Source organism: Odocoileus virginianus, chromosome 7 (assembly GCF_023699985.2).
Source record: "Odocoileus virginianus isolate 20LAN1187 ecotype Illinois chromosome 7, Ovbor_1.2, whole genome shotgun sequence".
NCBI classification, from domain to species: domain Eukaryota; kingdom Metazoa; phylum Chordata; class Mammalia; order Artiodactyla; family Cervidae; genus Odocoileus; species Odocoileus virginianus.
The window spans coordinates 41,891,133-41,908,834 of NC_069680.1; the positions used below are offsets into that span (position 1 = coordinate 41,891,133).

A 17,702-nucleotide genomic window follows, 5' to 3' on the forward strand; every position below is an offset into this window, starting at 1 on the left:
ACAGAATTCTCCAGACCAGAATACTAGAGTGGGTAGCCTTTCCCTTCTCCACAGAACTCTCCCAACTCAGGAATCGGACCCAGGTCTCCCGCACTGCAGAGAGCCACAAGGGAAACCCTATGTGCAGAGTTTATCATGTGAAATGCTGGGCTGGGTGAAGAACAAGCTGAGATCAAGATTGCCAGGAGAAATATCAATAACTTCAGATATGCAGATGACACCACCCTTATGGCAAAAAGTGAAGAGGAACTAAAGAGCCTCTTGATGAAAGTGAAAGAGGAGAGTGAAAAGTTGGTTTAAAACTCAACATTCAGAAAACTAAGATCACAGCATCTGGTCACATCACTTCAATCACTTCATGGAAAATAGATGGGGAAACAGTGACAGACTTTATTTTTTGGGGCTCCAAAATCACTGCAGATGGTGACTGTAGCCATGAAATTAAAAGATGCTTACTCCTTGGGAGAAAAGCTATGACCAACCTAGACTGCATATTAAAAAGCAGAGACATCACTTTGCCAACAAAGATCCGGCTAGTCAAAGCTATGGTTTTTCCAGTAGTAGCGTATGGATGTAAGAGTTGGACTATAAAGAAAGCTGAGTGCCAAAGAATCGATGCTTTTGAACTGTGCTGTTGGAGAAGACTCTTGAAAGTCCCTTGGACTGCAAGGAGATCCAACCAGTCCATCCTAAAGGAGATCAGTCCTGAATATTCATTGGAAGGACTGATGCTGAAGCTGAAACTCCAATACTTTGGCCACCTGATGTGAAGAACTGTCTCATTGGAAAAGACCCTGATGCTGGGAAAGACTGAAGGCAGGAGGCGAAGGGGACGACAGAGGATGAGATGGTTGGATGGCATCACCAACTCAATGGACATGAGTTTGAGTAAACTCCAGCAGTTGGTAATGGATAGGGAGGCCTGGCATGCTGCGATCCATGGGGTCACAAAGAGTCGGACACGACTGAGCGACTGAACTTAGACAAAAATTATTAGATATAAAGAGCATCACTACAAAAAACAAAAGATGCTGAGATACATGTAAATAACATCGTTAACATTTTTCACAGTATTTTAAAGTTTCTAATACCCATAGGATATGAGACTAAGAAGGCATTATGTTCACAGTATGACCTTTTAATGGTGCATATTTCTTATAATACATTCTACATAAGGAAATAGGCAGAAGAAAAGGTACCTGAATATTAACCATGGTTGACTTTGGGAAGTAAGTCCAATGTCTTCTGCCAGTTATGACAACTGGCTTTTATAGCTCCGGTTTCTAAACTTGGGACCTTTACATTAACAAGCATGATTAATCTGTTATCAGTCAACTATCATCACCTTTGTCATCAGAAAGCTCTTAGTAAGCACCTTCACTTTACATGGGGATGGACTAGACACAGAAGACTCACTACACAACCAAGGCCTATACTTACTTCACTGGAAAGAAACAGTACAAATAAGCTGATAGGAAAGTTGGAGCAGGGAAGAGTATCAGGCTTCACAACAACATAGAAGAGGAAAGAGAAATTCAGGATGCAGAAACAGAGAGAGTGAGGCTTCATGAACCAGGGTGAAAGCTAATGCAGAATGTATTTATAAAGACATGATGCAATGAGATGGAGAAAAGATAAGAGGTCAAGAAAGGCTGATGAAGGGCAGTCACTGAGATACTGAGATTTCCACATTTGGTCTTGGTGTGAGGTTAAGCACAGTGAAAAGAGAATGCAGCGGGGAGGATGGCAAATCATAGAGAATAAATAATTCTCAAGTAATACAGAAAGTCATAGGCAGAGATCATAGAGAAGATTTACACACACACACACACACACACACACACACACACCCCTCCCAAAATGAGCTCTATAAGTATCATTCAAATGAATCAATTTCATAAATTGGGTTTTTCTAAGTGTGTGCAAAAACTCTTCAAATAGGTTGAGCAAATTACTGTCCCTTGCTATCTTTTTAAAATGTTCCTTGAAAGGCTAACCCCCTTCTGTAATAATAAAAGGATTTGCAATGCATAAAACAGAAGGCAATAGAGAAATCATTCAAAACCCTGCTCAGACCTTTCTTATAGCTCATGTCATACTGACTCCTAGAGGGCTAACAAGATGAGAAAAAAAGGAGGGTCCATGCCACTCCTGCATACTTGAGGAAGGAAACTTGGCAAATGCAATGAGCTAGGAGAAGGGAAAAGCAGTGAGCCAGAGGCTGTCCTGCTGCCCTACCCTCAAGGAAAAGAGTCAGTGCTCCCAACCACCACCCCCAGAGCCACCTGCCCTTTCTCAACTGTATAGGAAGGGACTGTCCACCACCCAGAGCAGCCATTCAGGTGAAGTGCCCGACCCTATGACTTTCTGTTTGGTGCAGACATTTGAAACATGTTTTCTTTAGCTTTTTATTTTACATTGGAGTACAGCTGATGAACAACACTGTCATAGTTTAGGTGGACAGCAAAGGGACTCGGCCATGTATGTAACATGTGTCATGCATCCATTCTCCCCCACACTCCCCTCCCATCCAGGCTACCACGTAATTCTGAGCAGAGTTCCACGTGCTGTCCTTGTTGGTATTCCATGTCCTTATTGGTCATCCACAGTGTGTACATGTCCATCCCAAACTCCCTAACTATCCCTTCTCCCTATCCTTCCCCACTGGTAACCATAAGTTTGTTCTCTAAGTCTGTAAGTCTGTTGAAACCTGTCTTGTTTTCTCCCTTCATCATTCAGGGTCTCCCAGGATTCATCATCATCTCTACTGGTTGACTCCTTTGAGATGCCTTCGAGAACCTCCCAAAGTGAATTTCTGACTTCCACGCAGCTTATATTTTAATTCAAAACATCATTTACTGTGTCTGCATGCAGTAGTAGTAGTGCTAAATCACTCAGTCATGTCAGACTTAGAGACCCGATGGACTGTAGCCCACCAGCCTCCTCTGTCCATGGAATTCTCCAGACAAGAATCCTGGAGTGGGTTGCCATTCCCTTCACTAGGGGATCCCTACCCAGGAATCGAACCTGGGTCTCTTGCATTGCAGGCAGATTCTTCACCACTGCAGCACCAAACAGTAGTACTAGGCAAAAAGAAATATTTTCCTTATAGATTGATCCACCGAGGCAAGGGTTGGCCTTACAATTGCAGGGGACTTAATGCTTTATGAAATAATGTCATGCACATGATTCTTTCATGCTTCAAGTCACTACCCTTCCTAACCCTTCAAGAGCCCCCAATTCCCAACCCCAGCTTTAAACACTGCAGTGATTTTCTATTTTTTTGTATAAAGACCCAAATCTTTATCATGGTGTCTAACCTCTACCTCTAACTTTTAATTCGCAGCACCCTACCTCACTGTCCTCTGTACTTCAGCTACACAGAGCTTCTATCAACTCCTCAAACAGGTTACATGATTTTTGCACATATTTTTCTGTGTTAAAAGCTCTTTTCCACCCCCACATTTTGCCAGTTAATTATCACCCTGCCTTGGTTTTCAGTTCCACTGTCTTATCCTTGGGGACAACTGACATCTGCATGTATCTGTCATGTCTGACTCTTTGCAACCCTTTGGACTATAACCTGCCAGGCTCCTCTGTCCATTGGGGTTTTTCAGGCAAGAACACTGGAGTGGGTTGCCATTTCCTCTTCCAGGGGATCTTCCTGACTCAGGGATAGAACCCATGTCTCCTGTATCTCCTGCATTGCAGCTGGATTCTTCACCAACTGAATTATCAGGGAAGCCTTTCCCAACTTCCCTGATCAGGTCAATTCCCTTTACAACTCTGCATACCTTCCTTTTTTAGCACTTAATGCAGTTATACATTGGCTTGTATGACTGTTTGGTTACCTTTGTCTCCACCAACAGACTATAAGTTCTTTAAGGAGCAATACCTAGGACATCGATTTTTTTCTCATCAGTGTATTCTATGGTACTAGTTCAGTTCATGACACATGTATTCTACAATATTTAGTAAAAAAATGAATTCATAACAATCTGTATGTGGAGGGATGTAATCATATTGTACATCTACACTTGAGAAATGTGAAAGTGGAGGCTCAGATTTTAAAGGATTTGCTCAAGAAGCACAGACACAAGTATTTGACTTCTTACATTAGGACCTTTAACTAGAAAGGAATCATTTCAAGGACTGGAAAACACTGCCTGGCATATAGTAGGTGACTGGTTCAGACTTGTTAAGTGAAGAAATGAAAATAAAAATGAAAGTAGCAAAGAATAAATGATGAACTTCAACATGGTTTTCATTAAAGAGAATAGTCTTGGCCATGACACTGGACAGGTGGCATCACTTTTGTAAGCTGAAATTTAAACTTGGTGACTTTATACTCTGTAAATCTGAGATGCTGTGCTTCCAAACTCCTCATACCTTGGGATTCTATCTCACAGCAGGTACCTACATATGGTGGCTGAGTTACTTAGCGGCCCAGATTTGACTTTATGTTTTGGACCATTTTTAATGTATTCAGAGAGCAATTATCCCTATGCAACAAGAGGCAATTGCAGGGGCAATTACATCAAGGATAACATATGGCAGCAACAGAAACAATAGAAAGTTATTGCAGGCTGTTAAGCACAGCAGATGGAAAAGCATCATTATAACCTTGACAGTTGACCCTGGGACTTCCAGATATATTATATAGTTATATGCAAGGAAGCAAGAAACATCTGGCCCCCAAAATATCATTGAGAATTCTCTTGGCATTGTTCAATGACTCAGAAACTAGTAAAAGGGAATCATGAATGGTCTCAGTCATTCAGCCAAGAATTAGGTAGAAACTATAAGGGAAAAGGCATCTTCTTTTTCTAACAGATTTGGAGATTTTTCATCTAACTAGCCATACATACATGTTCTCCCTGACTGTCTCCTAACCAAATTCCCCACGAAGGTACTCAAAAATCAAGAGGTAGCTTACCCTTCCAGATTCATCTCTCACCCACTTCCTGACCTAAGCTCATACTCTGGCCTCATAATGCAGTTTTCTCCTGGCCCCCTGAGAAATCTCATGGCTCCTTCAAATACAGTTCAAATGTCATTTCCTCCTTGAAGCCTTCCACTAAGCTCCCAGGTAGAGCTCAGTCCCAGGTGATAGCACTGACAACCATCTGATTTACATTATGATTACTTGTCTGTCTGTTTCTGTCTCATTCTCCAGCCCTAACCATCCCACTAGCCTGTAAGACTCTTGAAGATAGGGTCTATGTTTGATTCATAAAAATATACCTCAAGAACATAATTGCATGTCTGACATTTACAAAGACTACTGTGTTAAATGCTGGGTGGCAACTAATCAATAGATGAATTAACTGTACTCAAAGAATGAATTCTATTACATCAGCCCATAATAATAATGTTTATCAGGGAATTTTTAGTAACCTCACTTTAACTACAAAGAACTAACTCCAATGCTAAGAAGTTCAAGCATACCAATATGCCAATAATGGAACTTTCAGAAGAGGTACTGTATTATTTACTTCTTACTTTTCAGCTAAAATTATTAAATTCTTTCTATGCCGGGCACAGAACTAGAGTTTTGCATGCACTATCTGATTTAATCTTCAAATAATCCTAAGAGGTATTACTATTCTCATTTTCAAACAGGATAGTTGACATATAAGCAGATAAGTTACTTTCCCCAGGACACAGGGTTAGTAAGAGTCAGGGTTTGGGCTTGAATTCAAATCTGAAAACCTGTACCTAAGACTGAAATGTGAACTCCTTGCCATCATGCGTTCTCCATGCAGTTAGAACCAACTCTAGTATCTGAACTGACTAATCATAATCTTTCACGTTTTTCTTCACCTCTTATTATTTTTAAGTTACTTAATTTTACTCACACAGAAACTTTCACAGATATTTCACTTTCATAGCTATTTTATAATCCTCTCTGATAGATCTCTACTTCCTTTATGAAATTATTATCAGTATTTAAGGACTCATTTTATCCCTCAATTTTAGAGTAAGAAAACAGACACAGAGAAGTTAAGAAACTTGACCAAAGTCACACAGCTACTAAGAATGAGAGTCCAGAGTGAACCCAAGCCATTTGACTCTCACACCCATGTGCTATCATCCACTTCCTTAGGGCATTCGTGCATCAATCTGGAAGTCCACTGGACAAAGTGTCTGGGACTGTTACCCACCCAGGCAACACCTTAGTCAGTTTCGTTACAGCAATCAAAATCACATAGGAATACAAATGTCTTACTTTCAAATAAAACAAAATCCATGTGTTTTCTTACATATAAAATGGGGCCTAAAATATCTGCCAAGCAGTAATTTTACCTCATCTGCTTCCATTAGATGGTCTCTGTTCTGCTTTCATCACTAACTGGCATTGTACTGCATTAGACTTAACTTATTCCTTTTAGATAAACATAGGTCAATAATCTCAAACTCATAGTCACCTGCCTGGTTGGTCAGACTGTTTTCTCATTTCCAAGAGATCATTGTCCTCTATCTAATACATGATATCTTGACAAAGTGATAATCACCTCCACATGAGATCTTGATACAGTAATAACCACCAGCATTTACTGAGTCCATCCTATGTCAGACACTGTGTTAAACTCCTTCACTCAGATCCCTCATTCACATAATCCTTTTATTAGACCCGGGATGCTGAGAACCATACCCAAGGGCCCATGGCTGGATCCCAGCTCCAACTCAAACACTCAGCTTATTCTTAGCCTCTCCTGCCACTATTCTGATCTCTTTTTTCCCTCTCTGTAATATAAAGAAATGTATCCAAACAGAATTTAAAAAAAGAAAAAAATAAACAGAGTACCTGATAAGACCCAGCTCTTCTCCATTCAAATCCACCATTTTCAAGAGCACCATTTCCTTGTCTGTATTTGAAGAATACCTAGTCAGCAAAATAAACAAACTTAGTGAGTTCTAGGCTAGAGCCTGGCCCTTGTGTATGACAAAGCAGAAGTTGACACAAAAAACAAAATGACTCTCAGTAAGCAAGGTTCCCTGATACTTGTAATCCTACAAACTGCATCCAGGGTCTTATTTCTTAGCTTAAAGAAATGTTTGCAACTGTGACCAAAGTTAGGGGCACAGGTCAGATAACGAGATGAAATGTATGTTTTTATATAATATCTGCAATATTATATAACATATATTATTTCTTATGGAAAGGATTAGTCTTTGAAATTTCTACTTGTATCAAGTCTTAATGAAATCTCTTAAAAATAGCAGGTAATGTGCAAACTCAAAAGCATGCCTGACCTACAACTTAAAGGGTTCTTTTATGTCCTTTGGAGGGAAATCAGAGTATATTTTCTAAAACTCAACTCCTTTGAAATCTATCAGAAAAAAAGTAAACAAATAAAAATGTCAGGTTGAAGTGAGATATTATTTTATTTTGCCATAGTAGCCAAGTACTTCTCTTCTGTCATAAACCCAGTTTATCACATTAAAAAAAATTTTAAATAATGACCTTTCTTAAGTTGTCCCATTCAATTATGTCAGTTTTATGGCTTGCTCTTCATGCCAATTTCTTTATTCTTTTACCTTATCTATCTTGCTACATTCCCCTGGACTAAAATGATTTCTTCTGAATAATGTAATAAAAAGAGCTATTCATTAATTGAACAAACATATGTTATGCATATTTTTGCATTTTACAGATGAGAAGCTGAGAGCCAATAAATTAAGATTTAAGTAAATCAATAAAGGTCACACAACTACAAAGAGATAAAGCTAAGACAAGACCACAGTTGCACCTGATTTGAAAGCCTAGAATCCTTCAAACATTCACATCCAATTCCCACAGCCAGCAAAGTAGGAAGATGTGTACACAGGTTTTTCTGTGCTTCTACAGTCTCATTTTATTTCTGATTGTTTTAGATTATAGACAGCTTTTAAATTATTTCAGCCTTAACACTCCTTCAGGCTCTCGCCATATCCATCAACTAACAACCCTGTCCTTAGATTTTGTTGATAGTTCCTAAGGGAAAGCACATGCATTTCATTCCGATAACTGGCCCCCTCACCTTGCTCTCTCTGACTGTGGATTCCGAAGGTAAGAAGTAGGACTTCGGTTGATCTGTGCACCATCCACAGTCCCTTTATTGATAAAGATTTTGCCTGGTTTCATATTTGTGTGTGCTATCTCAATGCTCTATGGGTTAAAAAAAAAAGGTTGTAAAGTTAGAAATCCTAGTGGGCATAAGAACTTAGTTGATATAAATAGAAGAGCACTGTGGACAATTTCTTTTGTCTCCAACTTAGCCCTTCTATGGGATGAAAGCTGGAGAGCCACAGAGCTGGTGTCATTCTGAGCTGGTATCCGAGATCCTATAGGGACTCTTTGTATCATAAGAGACCTCTCCTAAGGTGCTGTAAGCAATGCTAAACAACAGTTGCCTTGAAATTCCCTTGCCTACCTTCACAATGCCAGTGACCATGTACTCAAAAGTTCGATTGCTAAATCCTTCACTGGCAACTACAAATGTTGTGTACTGGAAATATCCTGCTGGACCCGAGTGTGTGTGCGTGCCACTCAGAATGACGTTGTCTCTTCTGTACAGGGAGCCGTATTTATTCTGCAGCCTGCTCAGGACCTTGAAGAAAAAAAGAACAAGCAGAACTAAGAAGAGGAATAACACAGGTGCTTAGCCTGAGAAAAAGCTCTGATGAGGCTAATCCCTATGCTGGACATCCCTGTTAAGTGACCTTTCACTCTATGCTTGAGTTTATCATCTCAGTAACAATGACATCAACCATAATTGCAATTGCTAACATTTTATAAATTCTTCCCACGTGCAAGCACAATGCTAGGTATTACATCATGCCATTTAAAAATCTTTATAACACCACCAAGAGGTAGGTATTTTTAATCTTATCTTTTAGCTAAGAACATTGATGTGTCCAGAAGTAAAATAAGTTTCCCAGTGATATAACAAACAGCAGAGTCAGAGTCTAGATCCAAGTCTACCTATAGACCTAGTACTCTCACCAGTTCATTGTCCAGACACTGTTCTAAGCACTAGGGATATACGAGGTCCCTACCCTGAAAAAGTTGTTATTCTAGTTAGAGAAAGAAAAATATGTAATATTACATTACAGAGTGATAGATGCTAAGAAAAAATATTGTTAGGTAAGGGAAAAGAACATGATAGGCATTAGTGAGGAACGATCTTTCCACAGATGTTGCCTTTCATCAGAGGCTTAACCAAAGAGAGCAAGATGGTCATGCAATACCGGAGTTGAGTGGGGCCAGCACCCTGGGAGCAGTGAACAGGCAGGGGAAAAACCTTTTCACTGTCTCATTTCCCAAAATGAAGAACTCAGTATTCCCAGACACAGACACTTACACTTCTTGGTCTGGGGAAGACCGCCCGCTATGACCTGAGAACACCCCAGCATCCCTGTGGGTAGGCTCATGGGGAAAGGAATCATCTTGTCATCACTAACTTGCTGGCCATTGGTGAGCAACCGTGGAAGGTGATCCCTCATCCTCAGACCAGCTTCAAACACTTGCAGTCACAGCCAATATCTTGAGTTAACCTCATGATACAAAAGTAATGATATGTGGCTGTGGTTCTAACACAAGTCAGACTCACCCAACACAGCCACTCACCAAATCCTGAGCAATAACACATAATTATTGTTACTTTAAGCCACTGAGTTTTCTGATGACTTGCTGCATGCAGTAGATACCTAATTCAAAGAGTCAGTAAATGTTCATTGAATTAGTCAATGAACATCCGAAGAAATAATAAATAATTAATGTCTTTGGAGGATATACACACATCAAGAAAACAACAGAAAATTAGTGATGTTGCCGAGTACCTATTTCTCTCTCTCTCTCTCTCTCTTTTTTTTTTTTTTTTTTGGCTAAAGTGTCTCTTTTTATTGAAGTATAATTGACTTTGAAATACTGCATTAGTGCTGAATACCTATTTCTAGTTTTGCTCTAATCATCTGCAATATAAAGTTTGACATCACTGTGGCTTGTGAAACATGTTTTGGCCTTTTTGTTAAAAATTATTAAAATGTTCCAGCAAAAGTGTCAATCCCAAAGCAACCTTCCTCAGTGTAAGATACTATAACCTAATACCAGGGACAATAGTGAAAACTCATTTATGTCAGAGCAGGCAAATACTGCTTATCTCATGCATTTAGTCCTGTTTGTGGGTGGCTGCTATCAGAAGTAGTGTGCTGAGAAGGATTCTGAATCCAAATCTGGGCTTAGCAAAAAGGAGTACTTTGGGGTGGGGGTGGCATGTCATAGGGCATGTAGGATCTTAGTTCACTGACCAGGGATCAAACCCAAGCCCCCTGCAATGGAAGCACAGAATCTTAACCACTGGATCACCAGGGAAGACCCAAAAGAGTGCCTTTTTTGATTAGCAGTGCTGTCCATTTTGAGTATGGCATAGGCAGTAGTATGCTGATAAACAGTTTCTCTGAAAGAAAAAAGAAAACCCTTATTTGTATCATCTGCCAATTTCCATGATGTAAATACTCTCACCATAGTGAATTTCAAACTACCAAAAGTTTAACCTCCAGTTCACAAAGTTTCTAAATATTTGACAATCAATCAATCCTCACTAGGTGGTACAAGCGAGTTCCAGCACACCACGGGTGCATAAAGAAGCAGCAGCAACTGGTGTGTTACCTACTGCACCTACATAAACACATCCATTTAACTTCTTCTATTTTAGGTAAAGAGCTCCACCACCCTCATTCTAGTCATGTGGTCATTGAATCAGGAAGAGATATCACAAACCATCTGGCCTCCTTAACTTCTCCATGTCCCAAATACTGATTGCTAGATTTACCACATCCATGTAAGCAATACCAGGAAAATGTGGAAAGGAAATAGAAAGGAATTAGACCAACACTGGGCTTCCCTGGTGGCTCAGTGGTAAAGAATCTGCACTGTGTGCCAATGCAGGAGACACAGCTTTAAGCCCTGATCTGGAGATTCCCTGGAGAAGGAAATGGCAAACCACTCCAGTATGCTTGCCAGGAGAACCCCATGGACAGTCCATGGGGTGGCAAAGAGTAGGACACAACTTAGTGACTTAACAGCAACAATAAAGACCAACATTACAAGCCCACATTCTTCATCCCAGTAAGGTTCCACATTCTTTCTGTTTGATGCTAATTTCAGCCCAACTCTTCCTCACTCTTACATATTGTTTTACACAGTAACTATTACTGCTTCATGAAGAAGAAACGTCTGTAGGGAGAAGGGGAAACCGTCAATGAATGGGCAACATAAAAGCTTAAGCAAAGTAAAAAGCTGATGTTCTACACTGCTATGCTGAAAATGGATAACCAACAAAGACCTACTACAAAGCAAAGAGGGCTCTGTTCCATGTCGCGTGGCAGCCTGGATGGGAGGAGAGTTTAGTAGAAAATGTATAAGTATATATGTAAGGCTGAGTCGCTCTGCCGTGCACCTGAAGCTATCACAACATTGTTAACTGGCTATACCACAATATAAAATAAAAATTTTATTAAAAATAGAAGCTGATATTTTTACAATTATGTAACTAAGGCAAGAAGGTTGTGGAAAAGAAAGAACTGTCAGTCAACTTTCAAACTCTAATGTCCCACCCATTTTTACTTCTAATGAACTGTAACAGGATTTTTAGAATTAAGTACATTAAGTACATTTTATGCAAGAATCAAGCTCTTAAAAACATAGAAATCATGAATCTTGAATTTCAAAACGAAAAGACTACAAACAGCTCACAGAAATCTTATCCTAAGCTTTAGTCTCTGAGATGAAGTCAGACATGTGAGACTTCTGGGAAAAAGAAAAAAATTAAAGACTCCGTCATCTATTAACAACACCTGCCAATAACCATTATAAGTAGCATGTTTCCTACTTCATGAAAGGAGGAATATTTTTATATAGACCTATAAAGTTATATTAATGTCTATAGCTCAATTGTCTGACTTCAGTTTCCATTCCACTTCCTATTGCTGACACTCTTGGAAACGTGACGTGGAAAGAGCTAGAAAAGTCACTCTGTTCTCCTGTCCGGCGTCACTGCTTGGAGATCTTTTCTTTAACCTTTTCTCCATGCTGCAAATGTTATCACTCTTAGAGGTGAGGCTGAGAACCTGACTAAAACCGGTGTTATCATAAACTTAATGGCACTAGTCTAATTAGATTTATTTTTCACATTTTCCCCTTGAATTAACAGGATAAGGAAGTGGGTTCATTTCAAAGTCTTTCCTCTGGGTCTCAGATTGCAGGGGAAGTAAAAATTGGAAGAGATGGTTAAATGGTGCCCACTATTGACTGGATGCTGCTGCTGCTAAGTCACTTCAGTTGTGTCCAACTCTGTGCAACCCCAAAGACGGCAACCCACCAGGCTCCCTTGTCCCTGGGATTCTCCAGGCAAGAACACTGGAGTGGGTTGCCATTTCCTTCTCCAGTGCATGAAAGTGAAAAGTGAAAGTGAAGTCGCTCAGTCATGTCCGACTCTTAGCGACCCCATGGACTGCAGCCTACCAGGCTCCTCCCTCCATGGGATTTTCCAGGCAAGAACACTGGAGTGGGTTGCCATTTCCTTCTCCAGTGCATGAAAGTGAAAAGTGAAAGTGAGGTCGCTCAGCCGTGTCCGACTCTTAGCGACCCCATGGACTGCAGCCTACCAGGCTCCTCCCTCCATGGGATTTTCCAGGCAAGAGTACTGGAGTGGGTTGCCATTGCCTTCTCCAATTGACTGGATAGTGGTCTCTAACCCAACACATTAAATCCCTATCCCCCCCATACTCTACCCCCAAAGGTAGAGTGTGGAAAGCACAGAAGTTTGAAGTCTTATTTTGACTTAATGAAGCCACAATTTCCCAATCAGAACCATTTTTGATTCCTCAGAAAAACAGTATAGTGCTGTGGTTATGACCATACTCTCCAGCAGGAAGACGTCAGTGTTTGAATCCCAGTTCTGAGGGTTCCTAGCTGAGTACCCTTAGACAAGTTACTTGGTACTCTGAAAATCAGTTTCCCAATCTGTCAGAGGACATAATAACACCTTGTAAAATCTCCCCATACCTTATCCCCCATTTGAAATGCCTGGTGCGATTACTGTTTTCCCAACTGAAGTCTCATCAATAGAGCCTGGATGTTAATTTAAGGTGTGTGTCTTCACCTCTCTCGCTGATCTATTTCAACCTACCTCAAACATCACCGTCTGATTAATCATCCTAAAGCAGAACTGTGTTTGCACCGCTCCCTTGCAAAAGTTTTCTAAGAATCTCCATCACCCAGAATTATAAACAACCAAGCATTCCAGAGGCCTACAAATTATGACCAACATATCTTCCAGGCATATTTCCATTTACATTTCTCCCTGTGTTTCTGTGTATATGATTTGTACATGTACAAATCAAGCTGTCCCCTTGATTTGATAGCTTTCTCCCCCAAGTCAACCAATTCTACTCTTTCAGGGACTTCCCAGGTGGTCTAGGGCCTAAGACTCCTTGCTCCCAATGCAGGGGTCTGGGTTTGATTCCTGGTCAGGAAACTAGATCTCACATGCTACAACTAAGACCTGGTGCAGCCAAATAAATAAATAACAACAAATATTAAATAAATAAAACTCTACCCATTCAAGTGCCATTTCCACTGCTCTTTTGAGTTACTCACTATAAGGGAGACCAGTTGCTCTGTCATGAGGATATGGACAGTGAGGAAACTGTCAGTAGCCACAAGAGTGAATCATCCTGAAAGTGGATCTTTTAGCCTACCTGAACCTTCAGATGACTGCAGCCTTTGCCAACACCTTGACTGCCAACTACCCTAATTCAGAACCACCTAGCTAAGCCAGCTCTGAATTCCTCATCAACAGAATGATGAGATAAAACAACAGATGTCCATTAAGTCCCTATTTGGGGGGAGCTATTTATTACTCATGAATAGATATCTATAGTATACCATTGTCATTCATTCCAATAAATTAAAGTTATTTGTATATTTCTGGTACAGTCCTTCCTCTAATCCCCCGACTAGGTAGTGAGTTCATCAACAAGGCTTATGATTCATTTAGCTGTGTGTCCCCTGAAGTGACCAACAAAGTGCCTTGCAAAAAGTCAATGCTCTCCAAGATAAGAGAATGACCTCACTTTTAAGAATGTAGGCTCTGGTACCAGGCATATATATGTGTTCAGAATTCAGCTCTACTGTTTGCTAACTGTGTGAACTTCGGAAAGTTACTCAACCTTCTCTAAGACTCAGTCTCTTTATCTATAAATCGGGGACGACAACAGACCCACCTCATAGCTGTGTTAAGTGCAGGGCTTGGAAAAGCACTGCATCCTCTGCTCCTCATGTTTCCACAGATGTGAGAGGCTCCCATCCTATTCCCCATAAGTGGGTGACACTGAAGACATGCTTTTAAGCTCTCTCATCATCCCTCTTCCTGGCTCCTTCACACAGCCCTTTCACACAAGAGGAGCAAGTATTTGGTGAGGCTGATAGAACATGACACTGAATAGTGGACATTTGATGGTCATCATTCTGGATGTTCTAGACTCTCCTCTTTCTCACATTTGTGAATATGTGAGCAGACATGGAGTGTATACTTTCTTTCTGTGTCCTGATCCCTGGAGAAAATATAATTGGATCAGGGTCTAGAAATTGGCTGAGAGACATACTTGGAAGTCTCCCTGTCTATCACTATTTCTCTCTCCCTCCTCTACCCCTTGCATCTTTTAAGCTGCCTGCCCAGGACTCCCAGGTACCTTGCTGCTGAGCTCATCTTTCCCACAGTGGGGTAACATGATCTAAATTGGGGAAAAAATCACAGGCCCTGCGATATTCTGCAACACAGTTTATAGATTAAGAGGGCTAATGTAATCTTCTAAATTTTATTAAGGACATTTTCAAATATGTATACATCAGAATAGTACAGTGTGCTTTCACCTAGCTTCAGCAATTTATGGCCAATTTTATCTCAGAGTTGCATTTGAATTCTCTTTCATTCCTTGCAACTATTTTCAATTGTCTAAAAACTTGAGGGAAGGGTTAGTAATTAACTGGCATTCTCAGACTTCTAACAAAGAAGATTAAATGACAGAGTATACAGGAAAGTAACCTGCGACATAATAAGCTTGTGAAATATATTGGCATTAATAATGATGACAAGCCATCAGCAGTATGGAAAGCAAGGTCTGACCAAGCTGACTTAGAATGGAATAATGAGGCTCATCCTCCTCACTTGATTATCAGCTGGATTGTCAAGAGCTTATAACCCTGAGGGTAGTGGAAATTCACCAGGTGAGAAACCCAGGAGAGCTTAGTTCCTTATTTACATTCACCTGCAGGCTTTGCCTTTAAACCACGGCAACTCTTTGTCACCCCAATCACTTACCTCCAGCCTGAGTCGCTGGGAAACCATGCCTATGTCGATGCTGACGAACACTACACGATTGGACCCATCCGGCTCCACCATGATGAACGCACGACTGTACAACCTGGTGAGGATGCCCCGTGCATACTGGCCAGTTTTGCTGTAGCCCATCTGAAGAGGAAGAGGGCATCAGACCACTCCTCACTTCTCATTCTGTTGCTACCAGAAGCCAGACACAACCATACAAGAGACTACTTAGGAAAGGCCAAGAAAAGCAATCCATGTGACACTGTGGCTCTGAGTGAGACAGGACATGTGTTTTCAAGAGTAAAGCCAACATCACACACACACAAAAAGTCTTTACTGCTCTGTGCAGAAAGAGGCAAAGTAATGGCTGGGTTGGAAGAAGCTATTTGCTGGCCTGTGGGCAAGGCAGGAGCTGGCGTGACTTGGGAATTGTGTTATAATGCTGGGGACCTTTCAGGGTTTTTCTGTTGAAACAGGATCTTTTCTCCAGCCTATGTAAGGTACTACAGAAGAAAACACTTCCTTGACTATCATCCTACATTTCTAGGAATACCCTGAAGACTGAAGTCCTCCTCACTTTGGTTGTCTGGTGTGTGGTTTTTTGGTTTTTGGTTTTTTTCCTAAAGAAAATGGTTTCTTTAGGACACAGTTATCTTTACTGAGGGTATCTCACCCTGGCTTTTACAATGTTGTCCCTCCCAATGTTGTAGCCCACCAAATACATCAATCTTAAACCCCTTCTCTCACCATGTCACAAAGTGTACCCATAAAAGCTGCACCTAGGTCTTCAGCAGGGTCCCTCTACAGCTTGCCTTATCCCTCATGCGAGTGCTCATTTAAAGTTTACTTTCCAGAGTCACTTTTCAGAATGGACAACAAGGAATAATTTCTAGAATCTAAAGATTATTTGGTTGGAGGGGAAAAAAAATCCTATCAGGAAATCTCATGCTCTGATTCCCTAGGAAGGGGTAGCTAGAAGTGTGTGTCTAACATCACCATCAGGAGGTTGCATGCCAGCAGCCCACAGGCCACCCCGGCCCCAAAAAGGGTTTTACTTGGCTAACACAGTGTTGGCCCACACCAGATTTCCGGTGTTAAGTAGAGTAGCTTACATTTTCCAACTGCTGCTGCTACTACTAAGTCACTTCAGTCGTGTCCGACTCTGTGTGACCCCAGAGACGGCAGCCCACCAGGCTCCCCGCCCCTGGGATTCTCCAGGCAAGAACACTGGAGTGGGTTGCCACTTCCTTCTCCAGTGCATGAAAGTAAAAAGTGAAAGTGAAGTCGTTCAGTCGTGTCTGACTCTTAGCAACCCCATGGACTGCAGCCTACCAGGCTCCTCTGTCCATGGGATTTTCCAGGCAAGAGTACTGGAGTGGGAGGCCATTGCCTTCTCCAACAGAGAGATTTAAATCCTCAGATTTTCAATCCAGAAACTCTTTCACTCTCTCTCTCTCTCTCAGTCTTTCAGTCATGTCCAACTCTTTGTGACCCCATGGACTGCAGAAGCCTACCAGGCTTCTCTGTCCATGGAATTCTCTTGGCAAGAACACTAAAGTTGGTAGCCATTCCCTTCTCCAGGGTATCTTCCTGACCCAGGGATCGAACACCAGTCTCCCACATTACAGGCAGATTGTTAATCGGTCTGAGCCTCTAGGGAAGCCCTGGCTTCTCTTTAAAGAACTATAAGGTGAGGCAGCCCTAGTTTCACACTCTTACATGGCAATGATCAGTTAAAACCACTCAAACTTTCTAGTTATACCACAGTCCCCACCACTTTCTGTTGCCCCCCACGCTTAGGACTTACTAGACATTCATCTTGTATTGGCCTGCTTCAGTCATTCGGGGTACCTGCCCATCCCCTGTAGTATCAGAGTTTGCCCACTCTGCCACTTTCATTCATAAAAAAAGGGCCAGTTGAGTTTACAAGGGAGTTGTGGTTAACTAAAAGTTCCCTCTTCCTTATAGTACAATATTTAAAATGTTAGACAGCAGTGAAGTCAATACAAATGGAGGAGATTAAGACATAACAATTAGGAGTAAATGCAGGGTACTATATAATAAAATTACTTGTTTTACAGTCTCTTCAAGGATCCCATGATTTACCTACCAAATTGATATCTGATACTTGTCCTGTGCAGTCAGCTCGCCCAACACCAATATGGTAACCACTGAAGTTCTGAAAGAGGGTAGGCTCTGGGGTGCTGGGTGTTGGAGATGCCTGGGTAGTTGTGGGGCCCCAGGGGGGTGTTGAGTTTTGAGGGGCTGCAGGGCCCTGGGTAGCTGGAGGGCCCTGGGTGGATGGAGAACCTGAATCAAAAACCAAAA

General features: G+C 41.2%; 1 protein-coding gene and 1 long non-coding RNA gene across 3 annotated transcripts in view; one reads left to right on the plus strand and one right to left on the minus strand.

The window, feature by feature from the left end:
- Nucleotides 1-5,474, plus strand: part of LOC110143868 (uncharacterized) — a 34,598-nt gene extending 29,124 nt beyond the window's left edge. Inside the window, exon 4 of the long non-coding RNA XR_002315717.2 lies at nucleotides 5,383-5,474. This is a non-coding gene — a long non-coding RNA (uncharacterized lncRNA). The remainder of the gene's footprint in view (nucleotides 1-5,382) is intronic.
- ASAH2 (N-acylsphingosine amidohydrolase 2) overlaps nucleotides 1-17,702 on the minus strand; it is a 62,128-nt gene that overhangs the window by 37,195 nt on the left and 7,231 nt on the right. Inside the window, exons 4-8 of one of the 2 annotated variants that reach the window (XM_070470573.1) lie at nucleotides 17,485-17,684; nucleotides 15,369-15,518; nucleotides 8,418-8,594; nucleotides 8,025-8,152; nucleotides 6,809-6,886 (exon numbers count right to left, since the gene is read on the minus strand). In XM_070470573.1, the coding sequence (XP_070326674.1) occupies nucleotides 6,809-6,886; nucleotides 8,025-8,152; nucleotides 8,418-8,594; nucleotides 15,369-15,518; nucleotides 17,485-17,684 (733 nt within the window). Of the gene's footprint in view, nucleotides 1-6,808; nucleotides 6,887-8,024; nucleotides 8,153-8,417; nucleotides 8,595-15,368; nucleotides 15,519-17,484; nucleotides 17,685-17,702 lie in introns of those variants that run through there. The other variant, XM_070470572.1, reaches the window with a different exon arrangement.